The sequence below is a fragment of the Styela clava genome, chromosome 11, assembly GCF_964204865.1.
Source record: "Styela clava chromosome 11, kaStyClav1.hap1.2, whole genome shotgun sequence".
NCBI classification, from domain to species: Eukaryota; Metazoa; Chordata; class Ascidiacea; order Stolidobranchia; family Styelidae; genus Styela; species Styela clava.
Genome location: NC_135260.1, coordinates 20044253 through 20070389, shown reverse-complemented (window position 1 = coordinate 20070389; position 26137 = coordinate 20044253). Strand labels below are relative to the sequence as shown.

General features: G+C 35.4%; 2 protein-coding genes across 11 annotated transcripts; both read right to left on the bottom strand.

Moving 5' to 3' along the window:
* Nucleotides 1-6874: 6874 nt before the first annotated feature.
* LOC144429913 (solute carrier family 22 member 15-like) lies at nt 6875-8015 on the bottom strand. Its single transcript, XM_078118166.1, has 2 exons — nt 7845-8015; nt 6875-7124 (listed from the first exon to the last, which is right to left on the bottom strand). The coding sequence occupies exons 1-2, from the start codon at nt 7899-7901 to the stop codon at nt 6948-6950; spliced, it is 234 nt and encodes a 77-aa protein (XP_077974292.1). The 5' UTR covers nt 7902-8015; the 3' UTR covers nt 6875-6947.
* Nucleotides 8016-8067: 52 nt separating this feature from the next.
* LOC144429911 (solute carrier family 22 member 3-like) lies at nt 8068-23753 on the bottom strand. 10 transcript variants are annotated; one of them, XM_078118158.1, is made up of 13 exons: nt 22084-23753; nt 20853-20938; nt 17227-17427; nt 16921-17025; nt 16612-16743; nt 16377-16541; nt 16103-16226; nt 15698-15801; nt 15442-15501; nt 14523-14658; nt 13303-13388; nt 12568-12669; nt 8068-8167 (listed from the first exon to the last, which is right to left on the bottom strand). In XM_078118158.1, exons 7-12 carry the CDS (start codon nt 16192-16194, stop codon nt 12584-12586), a joined length of 564 nt encoding a protein of 187 aa, XP_077974284.1. In that variant the 5' UTR covers nt 16195-16226; nt 16377-16541; nt 16612-16743; nt 16921-17025; nt 17227-17427; nt 20853-20938; nt 22084-23753; the 3' UTR covers nt 8068-8167; nt 12568-12583. The 10 variants fall into 10 exon arrangements, with proteins under 10 accessions (XP_077974284.1, XP_077974282.1, XP_077974289.1 ...); XM_078118163.1 differs by lacking the exon at nt 8068-8167 and adding an exon at nt 12758-12819 and having other exon boundaries at nt 12192-12669; XM_078118157.1 differs by lacking the exon at nt 8068-8167 and having other exon boundaries at nt 12192-12669.
* Nucleotides 23754-26137: the final 2384 nt, after the last annotated feature.

The following is a 26137-nucleotide window of genomic DNA, read 5'->3' as shown; positions in this document are numbered from 1 at the left end:
CACGTTATCGTATGACGCTGAACAAACGAGCTTGCTTAATGTCATTGCTTCCACTCATTTGAAGAAAAAACAAGAAGAAATGTTTGAGCGCAGGTCACCGACTGATTAAACACCAGAACCACAGGCAACCACGTTTAAAACCTTATTATTGGGTTTACTTGTTGCACTTTGTATGTTAAACATTTAATTTGACTATTTTTGACTAATTCATTATCTTTTTAAAAGTTATTACACCCATTTTCAATTTACCGTACAAATTCCTCATCCTCGAAATAAAACTTCTATAGCCGCAAGTCATTCATCGGAAATTCACCTAGGCAGTGGTTCTCAAACTTTTTAAAAAGTTATGCCTAATGGTTCCCTTTCAATTTTTCCGATGACTCGCGGTCCACTAAAGAAATGAAAGCAAATAGCAACGCGGTATATCAAGCATATCTATTGAGGGACATTAAAACAGTTTAATGAGATGGGTGCGCCGGCTTGACTCCCACAGGTTCATTTACCTTGGGTTCTGTTTTAAATAATGCAACTCTCATATCGTGTCTCACGTTCTTTCTGTTTCGATATTTTGTTTTAATAGCGAGTAACGTAGAAAAAGAGGCCTCACATTTGTAAGTTGTTGCAAATGGAATGAGTATTTTAGTGCCATTTTAGCGACATCGGGATTGGGCGGTGCCACTGTGATTTTTTTTCCTCCAAAACGATCACAGCAAAACCAAATCTTACATATGAATCGTTATATCTAAATTTATTTTTATAACGGGGGAGGGGGTGGGGGCATTTTAAATTACCTCGAGAAAATCTACAATCAGATGCACACGCCTTCCTTAAACCAGTGGTTCCAACCTTTTTTTTTATGTCGCGGCACACTATTGCGCTTTTTAAATATTCGCGGCACATCTATCACAAAACATGAGCATTTCCTTCTCTTGAAGCCATTTAGCTATAAAATGATAAATCAGATAAGAAAATTCTATTCTTATTTATACAACATACCTTGTATTTAAAATGGATGGTTAATAGCTACCGATTTTATAACTGTTTTCTTACAATAATGTTAACGAGACCCACCTTCGGAGCATCTCACATTATTGTAAAAGATACACGGGTAATACGTGACGCTAAAACGCTTTGGTTTTTCTCGACCTTCCCCGTTCCATGTTATGCCTTACTATTATCACATGTATTCTCACTTTGGAACAACCTAATTCATTTTTGTTACAATTTAATATGTTTCTCCTATTGCCAAAATCATTCAATGGTGTAATTCACGGCTCTAGCGAAAGAAATGAAAGAGGCAAACAAACCGTATTTCATTACAACAATTAATTATTATCGCTAAAAACACTGAATAGGTTTAAAGTTGTTATAAACAATTTTCATCGATGGACGAATCTTTTCACGTTATGAATTTCGTGCAAGGCCCGAGCATAATTTGATGGCAACGATCATAGCATTTCCTATGGCGGAACGCTTATTTAGAAATATATTTGTGTTCGTGTGCAGCAAGACTTTTAAATTGAATAGAATAGCCATTTACACTCTTGCTACAGCATGTCAGCATCCTTGCGTAATACGCATACGGATCCACCTGCGCAAAGGCATATAGAGCAAGGAAAGGTAGTTAGTTTCACGCAACCTCAACTGTTAGTTACGTCGACTCTTCATGCCTCAGAAACTATCCAAAAAATAACCGTTTCTGTGTTCGAGATATGAAATAATCGCCAATTCCACCACGCTTTCGTGAAATAGTGCAATTTACTAAATTTAGTGGGTTTATTATTAAGTTTCGGATATCGGATACTTTTAATACACATAAAACGGGCATCCAGAATGGTAGGCATTTTAATGTTGATGAGCTATTTCCGCCCGTCCTCTCTTTTTTTTTACAAGGAACACTATGGTGGCCCATCGTTGTCACGCGTAAAATTTAAAAAAAAAATGAAAAAATAAAATGAAAAAGCGAAAATAAAAAAAAACAGTTGTGAAAAAACAAAAAAATAATTAAAAATAAAAAAAATTAAAATTAAAAAATAAAAAAAAATAAATAAAAAAAAACGAAAAAAAAAAAAATTGGATAAAAAGAAACTAAAAAGGTTGACAACGATGGTCCGCCTCGTGGCCCATCGTTGTCACGCGTTTTTATTTTTAGAAAATTTGATGCTGCTTGGGACCAACGTTGTCAGGCTTAATCCTATACGCACAAATGTGTTTCCTGGGTTTCTAACTCACTACTGATTTTCAAGAGCAATATTCAATAAATTCAACATGAAAATGTTCTATAAATTCTCCATGCTACAAGTTCAACCACAAGCAATATATTTATAATAATGATAAGAGAATATAGAATTGAATACGAAAATTTGTTTTTACGTGTAGAAGGTAATTTAATTGGAAAATGCTGCTTAACTGCTCAATTGTCTGAACACTCGTGCGATGCCGGTACGGTACCGTCTGACCGTATCGGTACCCATGCAATCACTCATGAAAGAATGGGAGATACGGATAATCTCGTAGAATATAGACTAATGAAACACTCTCTGCGCCTGCCCCATACCGTACAGCGGTAACGTACCGATCCAGACAAATGGTAAATCGCCCGTGCTCAACCATTTATTTCAATCCATACCTTGACTCACTATATTCTACTAGGATCGAGGTATGGATTGAAATAAATGGTTGAGCACGGGCGATTTATCATTTGTCTGGATCGGTACGTTACGGCTGTACGGTATGGGGCAGGCGCAGAAAGTGTTTCAGTAGTCTATATTCTACGAGACTATCCGTATCTCCCATTCTTTCATGAGTGATTGCATGGCTACCGTTACAGTCAGACGCAAAGCGACTATAACCGACTACCGGTATTTGGTGAGACGGTACGGTACCGGCATCTCAACCATTTATTTCAATCCATACCTCGACTCACTATATTCTACTAGGATCGAGGTACGGATTGAAATAAATGGTTGAGCACGGGCGATTTATCATTTGTCTGGATCGGTACGTTACGGCTGTACGGTATGGGGCAGGCGCAGAAAGTGTTTCAGTAGTCTATATTCTACGACATAGGTTCTCAAAGTGCTCCGTACGGAGCCCCAGGGCTCCGCGAGAGAAACCCAGGGGCTCCGCGAGCTATTCGATTACTTTTCAAAATTCTGACTTGGCTAATTTTGTAACAGTTCAAAGAAGCAATAACAGCTTTGATAATATCTGAAACAATATATAGCCTCGAAATATGGCAAAGAGGCGAAATTAAAAAATGAAATTATTTATAAGCTGAAGCGCAGCCAGGCTTCTGAGGAGGGGGTGGGAATGGAATCGGAAACTTCCGCGCGACATTCTTCGCGATTTAAAAAAAAACGGATTGCGAGATTTCTGTTGCGTAAAATATTCAATCCATGACCGATGCGAGCATTTAATTGAAGTGTCTTGTTCTAATAATATAATTGTGCTCGTCGTTACTCACGTTTGATTCGAGATTACTATTAGGATTACTAAAATAAAGGATTACTATTCTAAAATAACATAAAATACGTGATAAACTGCCAACTATAAATAAATTGGAGTCGTATTTTTGCGATCTTGGGATTTGTCAAACTTCATTTGTTCTTTTGCACTCGAGATTATTTTAAGCAAGATAATAATTGATATTTTAATCGCCGTTTAAAAAATCACAAGGTCTCGGCAAAATACGAACGATTGAAATTAATTTATTGCATGCGGCTCCGTCGGTGGTTTCAGAATGAAAAAAAGGTACATCGCGCGAACAATTGACTGTGTTACGATTTCGCAGTTACTACGATGAATCACCAGAGAAAACCTAACATAACACCAAATTTTGTGATTTCCAATGCCTATATAAGAGCGTTTTTGATCTGACGTGAGACTGCTGAAATAAAATTTATAGTGTGATCTTTCATTTTAAGTTTTATTATTTCAGAATATCGTTTTTCAATCAAGAAATTTGAGTTTCGAATTTACCTCTTTATTAAGTTATTTTTAGCGTTTTGTCGCCGATGACTATAATATCATCACGCTAATAACCGAATTGCGTAAGTCATTTTTAGCAGTTTTGAGAAAAACGTAAAAAACCTCCTAATGATATTGTTATGCCATTGAGAGTCAATAATTTGCCATGGTTCAATTTTTTGATCGTAGCCGGATTTAAGTTCATTTGTATGACGCAGTTAAGTGACGTCATAAAGGCGCACTGTGACTTAGGCAGAAATGTGTTTATGACTTGGGCACATACGCAATTTTGCAACTTTACTATATATATGCACCAGTCCTGAAAACTAAACATTCCAAAAACGAATGTAATTCTCAGTATCTACAATGTCTAATCCCCAAAGTAGCTAATCAGTTTTAATTTCAATATTTTTTATGTTTAAAAATATATATTTCATCAATATAACACGTTCCGCACACCCACCGAAAAAAGACTAAGATTAAATATAAAGAATAAAACAGCAATGCACCCAATATATAAGCCAGCCAAGGTGAATTGGACTCGGACAGTGAATATCACAAGTGCACGCCTTCCTATACTGTAGTATAAATTCAAATTAATACGCAATAAGCTAGAATCCGAGATGCAAAAACTCGTAAATACTTCGCCGAGGTTATTTTGCCTTCGTGACGTCAAAATAGTCCTGCGGTAACAATGATAATTCATTATGAGGAAACAATTGCACAAATGTGCATGTCATACTAAATCTTCATTTTTATGGGTTTCGGAATTCTTAATATAAAATCTGAGTTATCAGACAGGTGCGCAGCATCACATAAATACCTATTTTATAAAAAAAAAACTCAAAATCGCAAAAAATGACTTACGCAATTCGGTTATTAGCGTGACGATATGGTAACATGTTTTTCACATTGAACTCATAATTCCCCACGAGAACAAAAAAGCAATTATCGTCGTCATTGTGAAACAATACATGTACGTGCCGACGGAAATTTTTGATTTAGGGAGAATAAACACCGACGTAAAGATGTTAAAAACATGCCATGCTGAGGAGAACCATCGGCGAATGTAACAAAATACATTCGCGTACGTTATCAGCGGCTTTGTAAGTCTTCTGAAAATGTCGAAAGGGTAAAGATTCGGTCCATAATTTATTAATATGTTTATCAAGTGTCAAATTTACAGTTTTAGTATACATAATTTATCTTTGAAATTTAGATTTATTTATGACTTGTATTAACCCTATTAAAAAAGGTTTAGCATTCAAATTAAGTAAAGTACTTTTAATTTTACTCAGGAATATTAATAGAAAAGTAACAATTTTAACATTTCATTTGGGGCTCCGTGAATAATAGTTAATCTTTTCAAGGGCTCCGCAACACCAAAAGTTTGAGAACCCCTGTTCTACGAGACTATCCGTATCTCCCATTCTTTCATGAGTGATTGCATGGCTACCGTTACAGTCAGACGCAAAGCGACTATAACCGACTACCGGTATTTGGTAAGACGGTACGGTACCGGCATCGCGAGTGTCCAGACAGCTGAGTAGTTAAGCAGCATTCTCCAATTAAATTACCTTCTACACGTAAAAACAAATTTTCCGAATTTTCGTATTCAATTCTATATTTTCTTATCATTATTATAAATATATTACTTCTTGTTGAGCTTGTAGCATGGAGAATTTATAGAACATTTTCATATTGAATATTGCTCAAGAAAATCAGTAGTGAGTTGGAAACCCAGGGAACACATTTGTGCGCGTAGGATTATGCCTGACAACGTTGGTCCCAAGCAGAAGCAAATTTTCTAAAAATAAAAACGCGTGACAACGATAGGCCACGAGGCGGACCATCGTTGTCAACCTTTTTATTTTCTTTTTATTCAATTTTTTTTTTTTTTTAATTTTTTTTTTTTTTTAATTTTTTTTTTCTGTTCTTTTTTTTCGGTTTTTTATTTTCAATTTTACGCGTGACAACGATGGGCCACCATAGACTACTTCTCACGCAACGTTTGGTTTTATAATCCTGGTAAAACTATGCATTCATATGGGCGACATCCCCACTGCTTCTAAGAAAAATCTGCTGTAGCCGCCACTTTGATTTACGGGAGCCAAAGAACAACACACCACATGCGGCTCAGGAACCGCAGGTTGCCGAGCGCTTGTCTATGAGGAATAAAATGTTCGCCAATCTGATCTCCGAAGGTCTGGTATAGGATTTACATATTTATCCCTGGGGAGAGGAAAGTCGACAAGACGGCTTAACCATATGGCGAACCACGGCCTCTCGTCCGGTTACCATTCCATGTCGGGTATGGGATTAGTTAGTTACGGTATTTGTTTTCGGTAGCATGGATTTGATGGTAGAGGAAGTCGCGATGAGTCCAGCAATCCTCTTGCACACAATTATCCCCGCATGGGATTCGAACCTGCGAATCCCGCAGAGTAATCAGAGATGCGGTGGCGAGCATATGATGATCCACAACGCCGCGCCATATTATTATATTTGAGTTGAAAAATTGAGGGGCCGCGCTCGTACTGCTTAAAATCATAGCAATCGCGAAATCAGCCATGACATACATGACCTTTGAAATGCAGTTTGATCTAATTTTCGTATTCTTCTGTTTCTTTCGTGTTATTATTAAAATTGCTATCGTAGTCCGCCTGTACGTTTTATTTGATGATACAGGTCTGCTTGTGTGGGAAGGCTGGGCAACTGCTCTTGGTTATTGACCCATTTCCTTAAATATTCGTTTGTTTTGGTTGGCCGTTGGCACTTGTTAGCAGTTTGAAGAATAAAACTTGATTTTTGTCTCTAACGGCTAATTTGCGTTATGAAAAGTCAAGTCAAAGTTCGTCGTGCCGTGCCGTGCCGTTCAATTCCGAAAAACAAAAATAAGAAAAGACACGATAAACAATAATTTATTCAAGACGATACACAATAACTATATTCAATTAGTGTAGAGGACATAGTCAATGTTAGCATGTTATCGAATTACAACTATTTTCGTCGTTGTCTTCTTCTTGTAGTTCCGCTTCTTCAAAGGTGTTCGGAATTAACTTGGCTCGGGTTTCAGGGAGGAAAGCAGCAAAAACACTGCTCAATAATCCCACAATACCAAAGGCAAGAAATGGGTCATTCGATCCAGAAAATACCTTCAAATGAAAAAGTAATCACAAAACGATAACAAGAGAGCTACGCCCAAATATATGGACACGTCTGTTCGCAGTACAGTACGGTTTCCGTACCGTCAGATCACAGTCTACAAATATATTCACACCAAGCGAAGCAGTACAGTAGGACACAAAATGGCGTCCAATGCCCGCAGAACATTCGGTGACGTCATAGCAAACAAAAACAAATCTCACAGAGCTAACAGAAATATTTGAAATAAATAAAAGTAATACCCTTCTGGAGAAAAATTCCATCTTTAACCACTAAAAATTTCAAAGCAATTGGTCCAGTGATCAAAGAGAAAAGCGGTTTTTTAATATTTTCACTAGGTGTCCAAAAAGTGTCAAATAACAACAAGAACAAGAGAGCTATGCTCAAATATATGGACACGTAGAGTAACATAATTTTGATGACGTCATAGCGAAAAAAAAAGTAATAGCCTTCTGGAGAAAATTTTTATCTTTAACCACTAAAAATTTCAAAGCAATTGGTCCAGTATTCGAAGAGAAAAGCGACTTTTTAAAAACGTGTCAAAGAACAACAAGAACAACATAATATTGAAACGATCGTTATGTCCACTACGTGTCCAACAACAAAACGATCGTTATGTCCACTAAACGTGTCCAATAATAACGACAACGATATATTTGTTCCGTTACCTTTCAGATGCTGCACAATAGTACTTCTCATAAAAAACTTACCGCAAGATTTGCTAAAAATGGAGCAATTACACCACCAACTCTTGCCCAGAACGACATTGAGCCCAGTCCAACGTTTCTCACAACTGTTGGAAAGAGTTCTGCAGTATATACGTGTCATGTGTTGTCTAGCCAAACACATAAGGCATATATAAGAGGCTTCATATATTATTCAGCAAGCATTTATTACGGATGACTCCTCAGTCAACAGAAAAAGTCAGATTAACATACAACCAACACAGCCTAACACAAACACAGAATATCAGTACACGGCATGTCTACAGAGAACATCACTAGCGTGAAGGTCATCTTCAGTGACCTTTGACCTAACATGATCACTTATCATGACATCCCCCTTGTTAATAAAAATTAAAGACATATCATGCATCACTCAGAACTAGATTCAAAGTTGAGAATGAAGCATGACAGAAAGAATCATCAAATAATAAGCATATTAATATTCTTCAATAAAACGACGAGGTCTTCTTCTATTCCTCCTAGATCTTCTTAATTGTCTTTGTGGTACTTGAACATTTTCATCTCCTTCATGATCATAAGTTGAGTCAATCATCGGACCAGTATATGTAGGTATATCTTATCTTGTTTTCAAAAGATGATATCGATTCCTTCTGTATCTTGAACCATCAGGAGTCTCAACATAATATGATCTGGGTGTATTATGTTTACCAACCACAATTGCAGGAATCCATTCACTATCACGTCTGATTCTTACAACATCTTGATTTTGTAATTCTTTCATCTGCCTAGCAGATCTATCATAAAATTTCTTCTGTTTCATCTGTCTTTGATGCAAATGAGAGTGAACATTCTTTGCAACTTTCGGATTCAAAAGTTTCTTTGAAACAGGTATTTTCGACCTTAGCTTCCTGCTCATCAGTAATTCAGACGGTGAATATGACATATCAGAAATTGGAGTATTACGAAATTCAAGTAACGACAGGTAAATATCTCTATTAGAATCATCAGCATTTTTCAGCAAATTCTTGATAGACTGTACAAATCTCTCAGCAAGACCATTGCTTCTTGGATAATTTGGACTTGAAGTTACAATTTGTATTTCCCAATCTCTGCAGAATTTCAAAAAATTTGAACTGTTAAATGGCATATTGTCAGCTACAATTTTTTCAGGTATGCCATGACGAGCAAAGATTTCTTTCATAGCTGATATTACAGAATAACTTGTCTTGCTCTGCAATCTCGCAATTTCTGGATATTTTGAAAAGTAGTCAACAACCAACAGATAATCTTTTCCTTTGTAGTAAAATATATCTGAGGCAACTGTAGACCAAGGTATGTTTGGAATCTCATGTGGAATCAAAGGTTCTTTTTGATTACTTCTTCTATGTTTCAAGCATGTTTTACACTTGGAAACGTAATCTTCTATATCAGCATTGATATTTGGCCAAAAGACGGAATCTCTTGCTCTTGATTTTGTCTTTTCGATTCCAAAATGAGCAATATGAACTCTCTTCAATATATTCGGTCTCAGTTTTGTTGGAATTATTATACTCTCTCCTTTGAGAAGTAAATTCTCACAGACCGTTATCTCATCTCGATAATTCCAATATTCGACTACGTCTTGAGATACTTGTGACCTTTTCACTGGCCAGCCTTTTTGTACAGTTTTATACAATGATTGCATTTGTGAATCATTTTCGGTCTCTTGTACAAGTGTTTTGTACACATCTTCTTTCATATCTTCATATTCAAGAAGATTGACATCATATATTTCTTCTTCCTTCTCAGATGAATATTCTGAGGAATCATATGCTTGACTTAAAGCATCAGCAATATAAAGTTCTTTACCAGCTTTATATTTGACATCCAGCGGGTAAGATTGTATTCTTAGAATCATGCGTTGTAAACGCATCGGAGCACAATGTAATGGTTTTTTCAATATTGTCTCAAGTGGCTTATGGTCAGATTGAACAGTGATGTGAACTTGGCCAAACAAATAGTCATGAAAGCGTTCACATCCAAAAACGATTGCATACATTTCTTTTTCGATCTGCGCATAATTTTGTTGACATTTTGTGAGCGATTTAGACGCATATGCCACTGGTCGACCATTTTGAATTAAACATGCGCCAACTCCTTTTGAGCTCGCATCAACAGATAAAATCACAGGTTCATTAACATTGAAATATTTTAACACAGGAGCATTAGAAATAGCATATTTCAATTTCTCAAAAGCACTGTTTTGCTCAGGACCCCAGAACCATTCAATATCTTTTTCTAACAATTGTCTTAAAGGTGAAGCAACATTGGACAGATTATTTATAAATTTTGACAAATAAGTACACATACCCAAAAAACATTGCAATTCTTTCACATTACAAGGGATAGGCATGGCAGAAATAGCTTTTACTTTTTTGGGATCTGGCTTAATACCCCCAGAAGTAAGTAAATGACCAATGTAACTAACTTCAGTCAAACGAAATTTACATTTATCACGATTCAATTTCAAATTGCTTTGTCTAATCTTTTCAAGAACAATAGACAACCGTTTGTCATGTTCCTCTAGTGTACTGCCCCACACTAGTATATCATCAATAATTACTTCAACACCTTCAATATTTTCAAATATTTGGGTCATAATTCTCTGAAAAACTTCACTAGAACTAGAAATACCCATGGGTAGTCGTTTGAAAAAATATCTCCCAAAAATTGTGTTAAATGTGCATAATTTTGCACTGTCATCATCTAACTTAATTTGCCAGAAACCATGATTAGCATCAAGTACAGAAAAATATTTGGCATTAGACATTCTAGTCATAATATCTTCAATGGTTTGCATTGGGAAATGTTCCCTTTTTATAGCACGATTCAAATGCAAAGGATCAAGGCAAATTCGTAAAGCATTATTCTTCTTTTTTACAATTACTAGACTATTGACCCATTCTGTAGGTTCAGTAATTTTTTCAATAACATTCAAATCTTCCAAACGATTCAATTCAGCTTTGAGCAACTCTCTTAGAGCAACAGGTACTCTACGAGGTGAATTTATTATGGGTTTTACATCAGTTTTAAGCTGAATTTTATGAACAAAATTGTCAATGACTCCCAGGCCATCAAAAATATCAGAGAATGCATCTTCAACATTATTACAATTTTGTAAATTATCAATTCTCTTTATAAGATTCAAACTTATACATGCATTCAAACCAAGTACTGATGGTACATCCTGTTTGACTATCATTATATCAATATGTTTTGTGAAGCCTTTGTGTTCACAAGGTACACATATTTTACATTTAGGTTTGATTTTTCTGCCATCAAACATTTTCAATATTATGCTTGTAGGATGTTATTTCAAATTTTTGACTTTCAACTCATCAAAAATTTTCTCAGATATAACATTGCAATCAGCACCAGTGTCAATTTTGAAATTGACTGATTTGTCTAGAATTTTGACATCAACATGCCAGCTATCTTTATTATTTAATGAATTTACATCATTCAGGCAGTACAATGTTGGTGTTCTGTCTTCACTATTATCAGCATTGTTAGTCTTTGCATGTCTTTGTAAGGTACAAACATCTTTATTTCGTCCAGGCCTCCTTGACTTGAGTCTGCATACGGATTCAAAATGTCCTATTTTCTTGCAATAGTTGCATCTTTTGCCAAATGCTGGACATGATCTTGGAGCATGAAATCTTCCACAGTACTGACATGTTCTTTTTTCATAAGATCTTGATTTCTGTGTCTGCTTTTTTGTATCTCTTGATTTCTGCAGATTATTAATATCAGAATTTTCTTCTTTCTTGAACATATTTGTATCGCATGCATTCGAAGTATTTTTCATTGCATCGATTTGCTTTTTTGAAGTTTCTATTGTGCGTGCTATTTCAAGAGCTTTCGTGATTGTTGGATCTTTTCCTCTCAACAATCTTTCTTTGACAGAATTATTACTTAAACCAAGCACAAATTTATCTCTCACCATATTCTGTGGTGCTACAAATTGGCATTGTTTGACTTGTGTTCTCAATCTTGTTGCATATTCATCAACAGTTTCAGTCTTTTCTTGCTTGTATTCCCAGAATTTAAATCTTTCAAACAATATACTTTTTTGTGGATTAAAATAGTTTTCAAATTGTTCCACCACTTTATTCAGGTTCTGTTTATCATCTTCAGCATAGGTAAAATTTTCATATAGTTCCAAAGCATCTTCACCAGCAAAATTTAATAACATGGCAACTCTGGCAGCATCAGGTTTGTTGTTCTCCTCTGCAGCAATCAAATATATGTCAAAACTCTGTTTAAATCGTCGCCAGTTTTCAGCTAAATTACCTTGGTGAATATCAAGATTACCAGGGGCATTGAAATGATCCATGTTGAACAGTTATTTATCAGGGAAGCTTTTTACAATCTTCAATAACACAATCTTGTGTTGGCGAAGCACAATTAACGTGAATGTAAAAATGTCCTGTCAAATCTGATGCTATACAACGTTAGATTTTCTCGGTTTTCTGAGAACTTTTCATTTCTGACACCATGTCATGTGTTGTCTAGCCAAACACATAAGGCATATATAAGAGGCTTCATATATTATTCAGCAAGCATTTATTACGGATGACTCCTCAGTCAACAGAAAAAGTCAGATTAACATACAACCAACACAGTCTAACACAAACACAGAATATCAGTACACGCATGTCTACAGAGAACATCACTAGCGTGAAGGTCATCTTCAGTGACCTTTGACCTAACATGATCACTTATCATGACAATACGTAAATAAGATCAAAAGCTCCGCAGATTCCCAGTTTTCCGAAAACCAAAAGTGTCAATTTGTAGTTTGAGCGATCTGAATGAAAAACGGTAATTTAATCTTTCTGTTTATCTACATTTATTTCCAGATTTACATTTTAGTAAAGTAATATTATTGTTTTTACCAAAAAAATCTTGGTCGGGTTTGTTGTCGACTGAAACGGGATGGTTTATGAAGGCTGAAGCTCTATGAAAGATCAAAAAATTTTTACGATGTCTAACGAGAAATAAAAAAATTCATTCAATCGGCTATAGCTAATTCCAGTTAAACAGATTATCTTCCAGTTACAGCAATTTATAATACGTATGTATTATAGTCATTTGAGACAAAATTTACACTAATTAATGAAATACATTTGATCAATTAAAACTGGATTTAACATGGAAGAGCAGTTAATTAAATTGCTCCAACCAGGCCCCGCTTTATGTATTATGTACTTTACTTTCGTCCGAATCTTTAAATGTATATTTTCATGACAGACTATTTGGCCTGAAATTCTGTTTATGTTATAGAATTTCGTAAACAGCACTTTATTGTGGGTCCGCAACCGCAAGCATCATTTCGACTTAACGAAAACTGTTCTGTTCAGTAGGCATCCAAGTAATTACATTAAAAAACATATTTTCAAATTTGTAAGGTTGCTATTCTCAGGTAAATATTTGAAATTACCTTGGCCGAAGGAAACGATGTACATGACGAACATACACAGTGCAGCTAAACCCATGAAGCAGACCAGCGTTCGTCTTCTACCAGCCCTGTATTGAGTAAATCGATTAAAACTATATATATATATATGGGGATAAGAATTGAACAAATACAATCAACTGAGTATACTTAGCAACACCTCTTCAATTTCTTGTGTTATATACTAATAATATAGCATTTGCTGCTTATTTTCTATGGATGTGGCCATTTTTTATGGAGTCAAATATATCAGTATATAAATATAATCCCGCGGCCGGTTTATAATTTCATCACGATGCCTTTACTCATTTTCAAGGTCATATGATCTGTTCGTTCATTCACTTTCAACGATTCTCGCTTTATTTTGCGGTTATTTTGTAGGTTAATTTTTACCAGTAGAACGAATAGATGTTTTTTTTTGGTGGACTCATTCAAGTTATCAGCCTGTCAGTCCCAGATTTTGACTACGTGATTTTTATGAAAGTTCAAAACAAATGGTGAGTTCGAGATTTTTTCCTGTTATGGTATTGGCTTATCATCTTCTCTCCATAAGATAAATCGTAAAGGGTATTGATGGAAGCTGACTCAATCCCGATATTAAATATGCAACATAAAAATTTGAACTAAAAGATCCAGAACCAAGTGTTATGCCGTAAAATACAAAACTTGCGGTGAACCTGAAAATACAACGTGATTTGAGTCAAGATAGACAAACCTAACCGGATATACAATGAATATTCACTCATTCAAGTTATCAGCCTGTCAGTCCCAGATTTTGACTACGTGATTTTTATGAAAGTTCAAAACAAATGGTGAGTTCGAGATTTTTTCCTGTTATGGTATTGGCTTATCATCTTCTCTCCATAAGATAAATCGTAAAGGGTATTGATGGAAGCTGACTCAATCCCGATATTAAATATGCAACATAAAAATTTGAACTAAAAGATCCAGAACCAAGTGTTATGCCGTAAAATACAAAACTTGCGGTGAACCTGAAAATACAACGTGATTTGAGTCAAGATAGACAAACCTAACCGGATATACAATGAAGACGGATTTCACACATGGCTATTTTTTTATATAAATACTCGAACAATATTTGTCCAATCTATTTCATTTCGGTATAACTCTCATTTAGATTGGTCGTATAGATACACATTACGGATGTTATTATGTCAATTTTAGCTATGCAAAATTATACATACCATTGTAAACTTAAAATGGCTGCTCTGTATCGCAATACAGGTTTTCTTATCAAATCTATAATTGAGCCTTCTTCGTCTCTTGAGGCATCTTGCTCTTGTTGTGCATATTCATAATTTTGTTGTAGCATTAGACGATCTAGTGAAATATAACCTTTAAAGTTTAGTAGGAACTTTTAAGTTTCGTAGGAACAAGTTACACAACTTTAGCTTCCAAGAACAACTTCGTTGTGTCATATCATTTTCTCAGAAATTTTAAACACATCCCATCCGCACGACGTACATAATTACCCGTATAGAGTTAATTAATAAGAGTTTCTGTTCATGGCGTGAATCACGAGGTCACGTTTTCAATGTTAATTCGTTATTTGATCAACGTACATATATACCGTTCAATATATTTTCAATGTGAGCCGATTCTAGTTTTAAAATTGTATTCTGTATATCGTGAAAAACTACGAATTAAATCAAATAGAGGTTTTAACGTCTATTCATTCGCGTGGGTGTTGAGAGGTAAAGCGTGGGCTTAAGATTACGAGTCAGAGTAGGTCAACGACACTCTGGTCAGTCAATCCTGGGGATTCTGTTTAATCCCTACATTTGCAACTGTTCAGCAATTCTGTCCTATGATGTAAATGTTTCTTTTGGGAAGTTAAAAATATAATATCTTGACATTCATTCAAGTGTTCATCTAGATCTGACTTCATCCAGGAACGGTATTTAAAACGAGTTTAAAATATTTCCATCTCGTGCCTTCATTGACGTTTTCATCTCTATTGATGTCGACATTGGCAAGATAGCTGTTCTAAAATCTTCTGAAGCTGGTTAGAAGATTCTGTGTTTGTGAATTTCATTTGTGAGAATGTTTTAAAAAAAAAACGTATATCTAGAATTATTTAATCCGCGTTTGATATATACGTACTTTCATTTTGATGTCCCTCATCTTGGCGTTCTTTCGCGTTCCCCGGCAGAAGAGCATATTCTTAATATATTAATAATAATTATCAAGCGTTATTGAAATATTAGAATCATATTATAGGAGAATTTACGTATCAGCAATTACACATGTGATTTACTTTTTGTTTTTCGTAAGCAAATATCTTTGAGTGATATTCAAATTTGCGGGCATCCAAAATATTTGTTCATAATCACATATATATATATATAATATAAAATACCTGTGTGGGGCGATCCATTCCACCTTGATAGTTTTTGCATCACTTCTTCTGCGCTGTCTGGTTTACCGCGAGACAACAGCCAACGCGGCGACTCTGGGACAATGCTGAAAGGTGTTAAGCTAAATTTCTGCATCAATTTCATGTAATATGCACTTAAACTTTACTAATGTATGGACTAGCAGTATTGAAAATATTGGCATTTCGACAGAACTAGCACGGGATATATAAATATTTCACAATGCTATATCCAATTCACCATCGTTAAATAATACAAAAAATTAAACATCCTCGATATGAAAGCTTGAGATCCATTCGCTTCCCCTCGGACTTTGCCATATTTTATCAATATTGAGAAAATGCGATTTATATCTTCAAATATATTCACTAACGTATTTTTTCACTTACTATAAAAAAACAAATCCAAGAATTCCAGGTATCGTTGTAATAAAATGTCTCCAACTAGGATAAAGATAGGCAACCCATAGAAACGCTAACATATTTGCGGTGAATCCTATTGCACCGAGAGCACCTGAAAATAGATTCATTCAGTCCTATAGCTGTTGTCGAGCTTATTGGTTTTCGCAATTATTATTTATTCATTTTGGATTAAAATCATATGAAAGTCATATAAGCAATTCCTGTTGTACCAGTAAATGGAATTGGAGTCATTTGTACTCACCGTTCAGGACCCAAAGCTTCGATCCCGTAGTTTCTTGTATAAGTATAGTTGTCACAACACTTAAACCGCCAACAAGGAAGCCTGATATAGCTCTACATACTGCAAATTGTTGCCAATTTTGACAAAATCCAGTGATAACTTGAAATATCAGAACTAATATGTATCCTGAAAATATATTTCAAATGCTCTTTTTAATTACTTTAAAATCGCAGAAGTCGCAAATAAATTTTCTCACCTATAACCGAAATTTTCTTTCTTCTATAGCGATCGGATAATTGTCAAAAATGATAGTCCCAGGCATAAAACCTACGTAAAAAATTGATTGAAGGAAGCCTGGTATCCAACTGCGATCTTCAGTTAAATCCCACTAAAGTATTTTTGCAATAAAGAAAGCATAACGACTAACTATAGTGATTTCGAATATTAGTTGAAAATCAAATTTTACATAACATGATCCCAAAATACGTGAATTACTAAATCAATGTATATAAAAAAAAACGGGAAATCCCTAGATTGTTCACTCAATAAAATGAAACTACGTTACCTGGGACACAATGGTTTCTGCGCCCTGAGCGTGTGGATTGTCATCAAAGGCTGTCGACGGCGCAGCAGAAAACACCAATAAAATCACATCAGGGGGTTTCGACAACTAAATAATAAAAAATAATTATACTTTGTCAGATTTTTGTTTAAAATATTCATTACTATGCGATTTTGTATTGTTTAGTATATATACGATTCTATATTTTTGCCAATACTTGCTACTAATTATGCAATGCTTTGTTAGATTTAAGTTATTGTCTCAATTGAAAATCCTACAGCTATTCGCAAATGACTATATTTTTCTTACCGAAAAAAGGAAAGCCAACGAAGAGACAAAAATATACGCTCGACTGGAGACCGACCCCACTTCATTATTAAGAGTCTCATCAATATTATTTATTCATCAAATATATATATTAGCATTTATAGTATCAATTTTATCACTCTTAACTGCCTTTATGTCTTCATATACATGGCAAGGTTTCAGCACCAGAGTTTGAAATTAAACCTGAAGGTAAATGAAAATAACATTTATAGTATAGTGCAATTTTGTACTTCTGCATACTATTTCAACATATCTATAATGATATTTTTGCTATCTTAGCTGGTATGAAAAATCTGTTCAACTTCAGTTGCTAATACCTCCACGAATACTCTATCAATTTATCTGATCATTACAATGACAGTGAAACGTTAAGATTTTTGTTGGTCGCCTTTTAGCACATTCAATATTTTGGAGATTTAAAATATTTACATAATTTCTCAGTTGCTATCTCGTCTAGATTCGGTTCTTATAACGCCAACAAATTCTTTTGATTAATTTTCTGTAATAAGCCGCTGGCGATATGACGACCCAATAACTTTGTACGTGGTATTACTATACGGGGAATTTAAATATATTTTGAAGCGATACGCACGTAATCTGTCGATAATTCGGTTAATGTATGGCTGTTTGCATATTCTGCCGAACATAGAATTATTATTATCACAGAAGTGGAGCGTTGCTTGTTAACCACTGCAACTTTTTGTTGACATTGTGCATGTAGTTTCCGGTCTTGTCGATTGATTAAATCTGCTGCCTTAAAGTCACATCTAGAAATAACTTTCTGACACGGTCGCTTTAGCTATTTCTAACAAAATTAGAACAGACAGATTGAACGAGTTGAGAAGGCGGATAATTACACGATTAAATAAATACACGAAGCAAAGCTGTTGACCGGTTGTGAAACTCGATCCTGAAATAGTATAGAAGTATAGAAAAAAATTCTGAATGTAGTTGGATCTGTTTACAAAAGAGCTTATTGTATTTTATCGTTGTTGGGTTTTCTATTTTTGGTAAGATAATTTCATATATGTGTATTGGTCGGAAAAACATTAAGACAGGGTTTCAAGTTTGATGAAAAAGAAAAATGACTCTGTATGTATGCATAGCAATGTCATTTTATATATCAAATAGGTGATATTTCACTGGCACAGCACAAGCAACAGGGGCAAATTGTAACTACTAACGATTAAGTTTAACAAACTAAAATTCAACGATAGTTTTAAAATATTTAAGCTAGCGAAGCTTCCAGATCTTAACCTATATCAAATGCCAGACTGTTGGGTTGGACTTAGAGATAAAGACGCATCAAGTGAACACATTCCTGTGTAATCATAGTGTAATTAATTATATCGTTTATATTCATTTGTAAATAACCGATGAACAGCTTGGTCTTGCCGAAAAGGGTATGGGTGGAATTGGAAGCTACCCGGTTGATGAAATACATCCCGAACCTTGAGTACACGAAAAAAAAATATTGCAATATTGACATTTGTTCAGCAGGCAAAATATATAGTTACGAACACTAGAGCAGCAGCGTACAAATCCCGCCCACATCGCTTCATCGAACTGTCGAGCCCGCCGCAAACTGATTTTAAGTGGGGTTTTGTTCAAGTATTACCTGCTTTAGAGCGTGTTGTTATGATGGTCTTCGCATTGGCAAATAGCTTACAGCCTTATTACCGATTTAAAGCAAGCTATTTACAATGCAAGATCTTTTTATGGTTACAATCCTGGATATACTTCAAACCCAAAATGGCTTGGTTTCCAAGTTGATCCGGGATATCATGGAACTTCGAAACCGCAGTTTTTCCACGTTGCTGATTTGTTTGAAGCGGTTGTTACTCCAAGTTATGTTACCCACGGAGAAGAGCTGAATTTTACATGGAATATAAATTTTGCCTTTAGATGTAGGAAGAAGTAATTTACTTGTGAGTAACACAGGCTGCGCAATTTAACGGGGTGAGCATGGCCAAACACAACAGCAATAAAATAAATCTCCACCTAACCACTAAAATTTGTATATATAAAAAGTTTTCAATGATCAATAACTTGTTCAGGACTCATATGAAGAGGTATGCGTAATACCATAAAGTGGATTTCGTTATTTACTATAATTGCATATTTAATTCTCACGCTATCTGACCAACGTTCTTATAAAAAGATTGTTGTTTGTTTATAATCAGCTTCGAAATAGCATTGTGTCTTTATTGTCTATACAGCGATTCTCATAGTGTTTGAACTAGAGATCTACCGATGTCAATGAAAAGGCACTGATACCGATATTTGAAATTGTCGACATCAGCGATATTCTAATAACACGTAATTTACATCAATGTAAATACAATTTTGTTGAGTGGTCGAAACGGGACAAAATATTTGTCTGCGAATAGTATTTACAGTGAACATTATTTCTTCTAAAGCAGCGCTTATCCCAAAAACTTCAAATCCTTTTTTTATTCAAATGTATCAATAATGTGTCACTAGACTCACTTCTATTGGTTTATTAAAATACTTGAACTCAAGTGCATCGTAATATGCATTTTATCTTTGTAGGTATGCAAAGATGATTAGCACTCCCATTAGGCAAATTATAGCAGACATTTCGTTGTGCACAAGCGCACCACGCAATGAACATCTATGGGCAATCACCCAACCACTATACTAACTGTAATGAATTGAATGAGGCAGTAAATGACGCATGCATGTTCCACGTCCACCCACTAAAATAACTCATAGTTCAAAGCATACTGGATGAGATCAGAGATCTGCATATATCGGTTCATTTTTAAGCCGATATCGAAAAAATAGCCGATACCGATACATTGGTACAATTTTACGTCGGACTCTACTGTATATCATTATTCGTTATTTTCCTTTGTGTGTGTGATCGCCGATTATCGTCAAGCAACAGTGGATTGCGTCTGTCTTACTGCATTTGTTATTAGCTGTTTCGAGTATAAGTTCAATAATTATCTTGCCTTTGAAATTATATTGAACGATTGCGGCAGATCCAATCCACAGTCGCTTCCATGACCTTTTTCATTGGACGGCAAATCAGAATTCCATTTCCAGAATCCCATTAGAAAATTTCGCCATGTAAGCAGTGCCATACAAATGCAAGTTTCGGAATCCTGGCACGAAAAAGTAGCGTTGCAAGTGAGGCTCATTTAGTTGTCAGTGAGACTTAGTTTTGGCGTTTATATGAGGATTCGAAAGGTGCGTGTTCTCTATGATTGGCCACTTTGTAATGTTAGAATTTGTTAGCTCCTTTAATTCAATTATTATAGTGACTGTATTATTCAATATTTTTTATTGTGATTTTTCTCTGCATTCGCTCGCATGCATTGTCCTACCTTCAGCGCTACCAAATCGCACACTTGTCATGAAAACCAGACTGACTAGAATCCGATTCAGCAAAGGTATTTCCATGGTAAATATGTGAAATGCGTGTAAACATGTAATTGCACTATTGGGTCATCCGAAGAAAGATTCGATGACCCAATAAATATTGACTATTCTAACAGATAGGCTATCTATTCTGTGCGCATCCAAATCATAAATATAAGTCACACAATTGATAAGATAAAAATCATAAAAGCTCCACTTACCCAGTCAGCTTACATGTGTAATGATCTAATCTAACAGAGTGGAGCTAGATCAATGCCGCAAGACACCCAAACACACTCTTTGGCTACTGAAATAAAAGTAATTTTCATATTTATTCCGGGAGAGAGGAATTTAATACCAACGACTTGCTTAGACAGAGATGTGACATGCCATGCAGCATATTGTTGGATAAACATAACTAAGGTTACAAAATAACTATAACAGAGCAGAAAAGCCTGAAAAGATGATTTAAAAGCCCTGCTTTTGCATCTACATTTGCTAAAAAAGCCTTCATAACATTGAAAAATACAGACCCTGAACTACTCATTTTTAGTATAAATATTCAAAACAAAATTTTTTATTTTGCTTTGCAGGCTTGCAGCACAAACTCGACAAAATATTCATACACAGGGTTGGTTTTATGATTTCCCTTTCTTTAAATCTTAATACTTCTAACAGAAAACTGCTGTTACAGCCTGTAACCAATTTGAATCACGAGATCCAGAGTTTCGAGGATAAAGAGCCACAGATCTACGGTGTTTAAATGACTGTCGATAAATTTGTTTGTAACTTTGCAATTCATTGTATTTCTGAGGGGTAATGATAATGTATGAGGTACTGTAAGGGGTCGACAGTATAAAAAAGTTCGAGAAGCGCTGTTATAGAAGACTATTATTTCAAGGAATCCTTGACAACCTGGAGAAACGTTATTTTTATACAGTTTCACGAACTTACACGATATTTTTAAAAATGCTTCTCACTACTGTCACTCCAAGAGATTATTCATTTTTGGGCATTGCCTTTGAATACTTGAAGCTTACCCTTTATTAAGAACTTTTATATATAGTTTTTTTTTTAATTATTTGCACCGAACTATATATGAACACGAATGTCATATTATTAAACGATGCGGATACTGCTGTCTTAATTAGCAATAGGTAACTTACTTACAAAGAAGCTCAGTATGCTAGGATCAGCAATCACCAAAAAAATTTTTTATGATTTTCAAAATCAAGGATTTAGACAAGGATAGCTTTTTTGTGACGATAGATCTATCACATGGTTACCATTATTAAGTTGTATTTTTTTCCCAACCAAATAAACATCTTGAATACTAAACTGCCTTAGCATATATATGTATAATTTCTGGATGACCTGAATTATATTTCTAATTTTCTACAGCTAGAGATATTTTAGACTTTAGGGAAAGTAGAATATACAAGTTCTACTTACATCAAAGTGTAGATGCAAACTAAGAATGATATACGCTCCAAATAAATTGCCCACAATATTTTCATCATGAAATGAATGTCTGTATAAAAAATAAAACGACAAGTGTTAAATTTGAGAACCAGTGAAGTGAATATTGATAAAAAAGCTACCGCATTGAAAAAATAGAATCCGCAAATAAATTGATTTTAAGATTATGGAGATGAGTAATCGTCAACTACTTTTAAACGCAGAGGTTTTCAATCGGGGTTTGCAGTGATCTAGGGTTCCGCAAGTGCCCATTAAAAACCGAGAGTTTATTTTATTGTATGTATTATAACTAATGGGTCTGTCACTAATATTGAACTTGCTGCATTGAAGATCATATTGTTTTGTCAATATTAGGTTTCAAGTCATAAGACACCCATTAATATATATATATCATAATATACAACATATTATTGATTGCATTTTGAAAACTTGTTCTAGCTCAACTTGGCGATTGCACTATAAAAATTCTACTTTGCGAATCAGAGTTTTGGTTCAGCATATTTTCATTTCAAATTCCAGACTTTTCAGGTTGTTGAAAATTGAAGTGGGAAATTTCTACAGAAAAAAGTTGACTAAACAATCTTTAGTAGGCTCGTATTAACTTAAATTTTTATTGCCCGGATTCTATATGCAGTGCACAACCTAATATCATATATCCTAAATATGAGTGCAATAACAAAATAATATAAATAAATAATAATAACATAATCTCATTCTACGTAATACCAAGATCACTTGTTATCTCATAGTCTAATTATGGATCCCAGTCTTTCTATTCTTGCAAATTTGACAAATTTGAGATGTACTATCGCTGTTGGGTCAACCAAACCTATTTTTGTTTGATGTTAGCCCAAGGGTCTAAGCCAGTGGTTCTCAAACTTTTTGAGCGCGCCACCGTTTGGAAATTTTTACAAACTTCGCGCTCTCCTCCCTTTTGCATTGAAAAAATGCTTTTGTGATGAGCATGTTGCTTTATATTAAGATGGCGCTGTAAGAGTGTTGGTCTCATAGCGTTATTGCTCTGATTGTTTAGGCATAAAACTTATAGAGTACGACTTCGCCATTCACAGTCGTATGTATATTTTATCGACACAATCGCAGATTTAGTTTATCACAAATAATAACGAAACCATTTTAAATATGTATATCGATCATGAATTGACAGAAAAACCATTAAATAATAATATCTGTTGAAAAAGTCGGCTCTTTTAACAAGTTGCGTAATCTCGACAACTGACTCAAGAGCGTGTGAAGAATATGTATTTTTGATTTACCAATATACTTTATAATATTTTCTTTGTACTAAATTAAATATTCTTTCCGTGACTTTATACCAGATCTTTTTAACGATGATAACGAATTCGCATGAGCGCAATACATATCAAAACTTAATATAATTGGGCGGTTGATCTCGCATTATTATGTCCGCGGATTGGAATGGTATTTTAGATCGGTAATGAGTTTATTTTGTCATGAGTCGCCGCAAAGGCGAGTTACCTTGAACACAAATGTAGTAAAATAGAGATTAATAGATTGAAAATTTGGGGGCAGAAAAATTTATTATTAGAAAAAGCCGGCATTTTGAACAAACGCGATCGTTTCAGAAGAAGTTGCATGAAAATTTTCGATGCCATCTTGTGTCCTCTTGCGCCCCCCCTGATAGCATCTATTTCTGTTGGGTCTAGACCAAACTTATTTTTGTTTGATCCTAGCCAAAGGGTCTAAGCCAAAACTTATTGCTGTTAGGTCTAGCCCAGACTTATTTTTGTTTGAGCCTAGCCCAAGGGTCTAAGCCAAAACGCATTTCGGTTGGGTCTAGCCCAAACTTATTTTTGTTTGATCCTAGCCCAAGGGTCTAAGCCAAAACTTATTGCTGTTGGGTCTAGCCCAAACATATTTTTGACTGATCCTAGCCCAAGGGTCTAAGCCAAAATTTATTTATTTCGGGTCTAGCCCAAACTTATTTTTGTTTGATCCTAGCCCAAGGGTCTAAGCCAAAACTTATTGCTGTTGGGTCTAGCCCAAACCTATTTTTGTTTGATCCTAGCCCAAGGGTCTAAGCCAAAACTTATTTCTGTTGGGTCTAGCCCAAATTTATTTTTGTTTGATCCTAGCCCAAGGGTCTAAGCCAAAACTTATTGCTGTTGGGTCTAGCCCAAACTTATTTTTGTTTGATCCTAGCCCAAGGGTCTAAGCCAAAACTTATTTCTGTTGGGTCTAGCCCAAATTTATTTTTGTTTGATCCTAGCCCAAGGGTCTAAGCCAAAACTTATTGCTGTTGGGTCTAGCCCAAACTTACTTTTGTTTGATTCTAGCCCAACTTATTTATGTTTGATTCTAGCCCAAGGGTCTAAGCCAAAACTTATTTCTGTTGGGTCTAGCCCGAACTTATTTTTGTTTGATCCTAGCCCAAGGGTCTAAGCCAAAACTTATTGCTGTTGGGTCTAGCCCAAACTTATTTTTGTTTGATCCTAGCCCAAGGGTCTAAGCCAAAACTTATTGCTGTTGGGTCTAGCCCAAACTTATTTTTGTTTGATCCTAGCCCAAGGGTCTAAGCCAAAACTTATTGCTGTTGGGTCTAGCCCAAACTTATTTTTGTTTGATCCTAGCCCAAGGGTCTAAGCCAAAACTTATTGCTGTTGGGTCTAGCCCAAACTTACTTTTGTTTGATTCTAGCCCAACTTATTTATGTTTGATTCTAGCCCAAGGGTCTAAGCCAAAACTTATTTCTGTTGGGTCTAGCCCAAACTTATTTTTGTTTGATCCTAGCCCAAGGGTCTAAGCCAAAACTTATTGCTGTTGGGTCTAGCCCAAACTTATTTTTGTTTGATCCTAGCCCAAGGGTCCAAGCCAAAACTTATTTCTGTTGGGTCTAGCCAAGACCTATTTTTGTTTGATCCTAGCCCAAGGGTCTAAGCCAAAACTTATTTCTGTTGGGTCTAGCCCAAACTTATTTTGTTTGATCCTAGCCCAAGGGTCTAAGCCAAAACTTATTGTTGTTGGATCTAGCCCAAACTTATTTTGTTTGATCCTAGCCCAAGGGTCTAAGCCAAAACTTATTGCTGTTGAGTCTAGCCCAAACTTATTTTTGTTTGATCCTAGCCCAAGGGTCTAAGCCAAAACTTATTGCTGTTGGGTCTAGCCCAAACGTACTTTTGTTCGATCCTAGCCCAACTTATTTATGTTGATCCTAGCACAAGGGTCTAAGCCAAAACTTATTGCTGTTGGGGGCAGCCCAGACTTATTTTTGTTTGATCCTAGCCCAAGGGTCTAAGCCAAAACCTATTTTTGTTGGGTCTAGCCCAAACTTATTTTTGTTTGATCCTAGCCCAAGGGTCTAAGCCAAAACTTATTTCTGTTGGGTTTAGCCCAAACTTATTTTTGTTTGATCCTAGCCCAAGGGTCTAAGCCAAAACTTATTTCTGTTGGGTCTAGCCCAAACTTATTTTTGTTTGATCCTAGCCCAAGGGTCTAAGCCAAAATTTATTTATTTCGGGTCTAGCCCAAACTTATTTTTGTTTGATCCTAGCCCAAGGGTCTAAGCCAAAACTTATTGCTGTTGGGTCTAGCCCAAACTTATTTTTGTTTGATCCTAGCCCAAGGGTCTAAGCCAAAACTTATTTCTGTTGGGTCTAGCCAAGACCTATTTTTGTTTGATCCTAGCCCAAGGGTCTAAGCCAAAACTTATTTCTGTTGGGTCTAGCCCAAACTTATTTTTGTTTGATCCTAGCCCAAGGGTCTAAGCCAAAACTTATTGCTGTTGGATCTAGCCCAAACTTATGTTGTTTGATCCTAGCCCAAGGGTCTAAGCCAAAACTTATTGCTGTTGGGTCTAGCCCAAACTTATTTTTGTTTGATCCTAGCTCAAGGGTCTAAGCCAAAACTTATTGCTGTTGGATCTAGCCCAAACTTCTTTTGTTTGATCCTAGCCCAAGGGTCTAAGCCAAAACTTATTGCTGTTGGATCTAGCCCAAACTTATTTTTGTTTGATCCTAGCCCAAGGGTCTAAGCCAAAACTTATTGCTGT

What these genes read in the sequence shown, in the direction of transcription:
- LOC144429913 (XM_078118166.1), bottom strand. Translation starts at nt 7,901, where the DNA reads ATGTCGTTCTGGGCAAGAGTTGGTGGTGTAATTGCTCCATTTTTAGCA. An exon ending in CATTTTTAGCAAATCTTGCG is followed by an intron (nt 7,125 to 7,844) that starts GTAAGTTTTTTA and finishes TTTCATTTGAAG; the next exon opens with GTATTTTCTGGATCGAATGA.
- LOC144429911 (XM_078118156.1), bottom strand. Translation starts at nt 12,195, where the DNA reads ATGGATCATTTCAATGCCCCTGGTAATCTTGATATTCACCAAGGTAAT.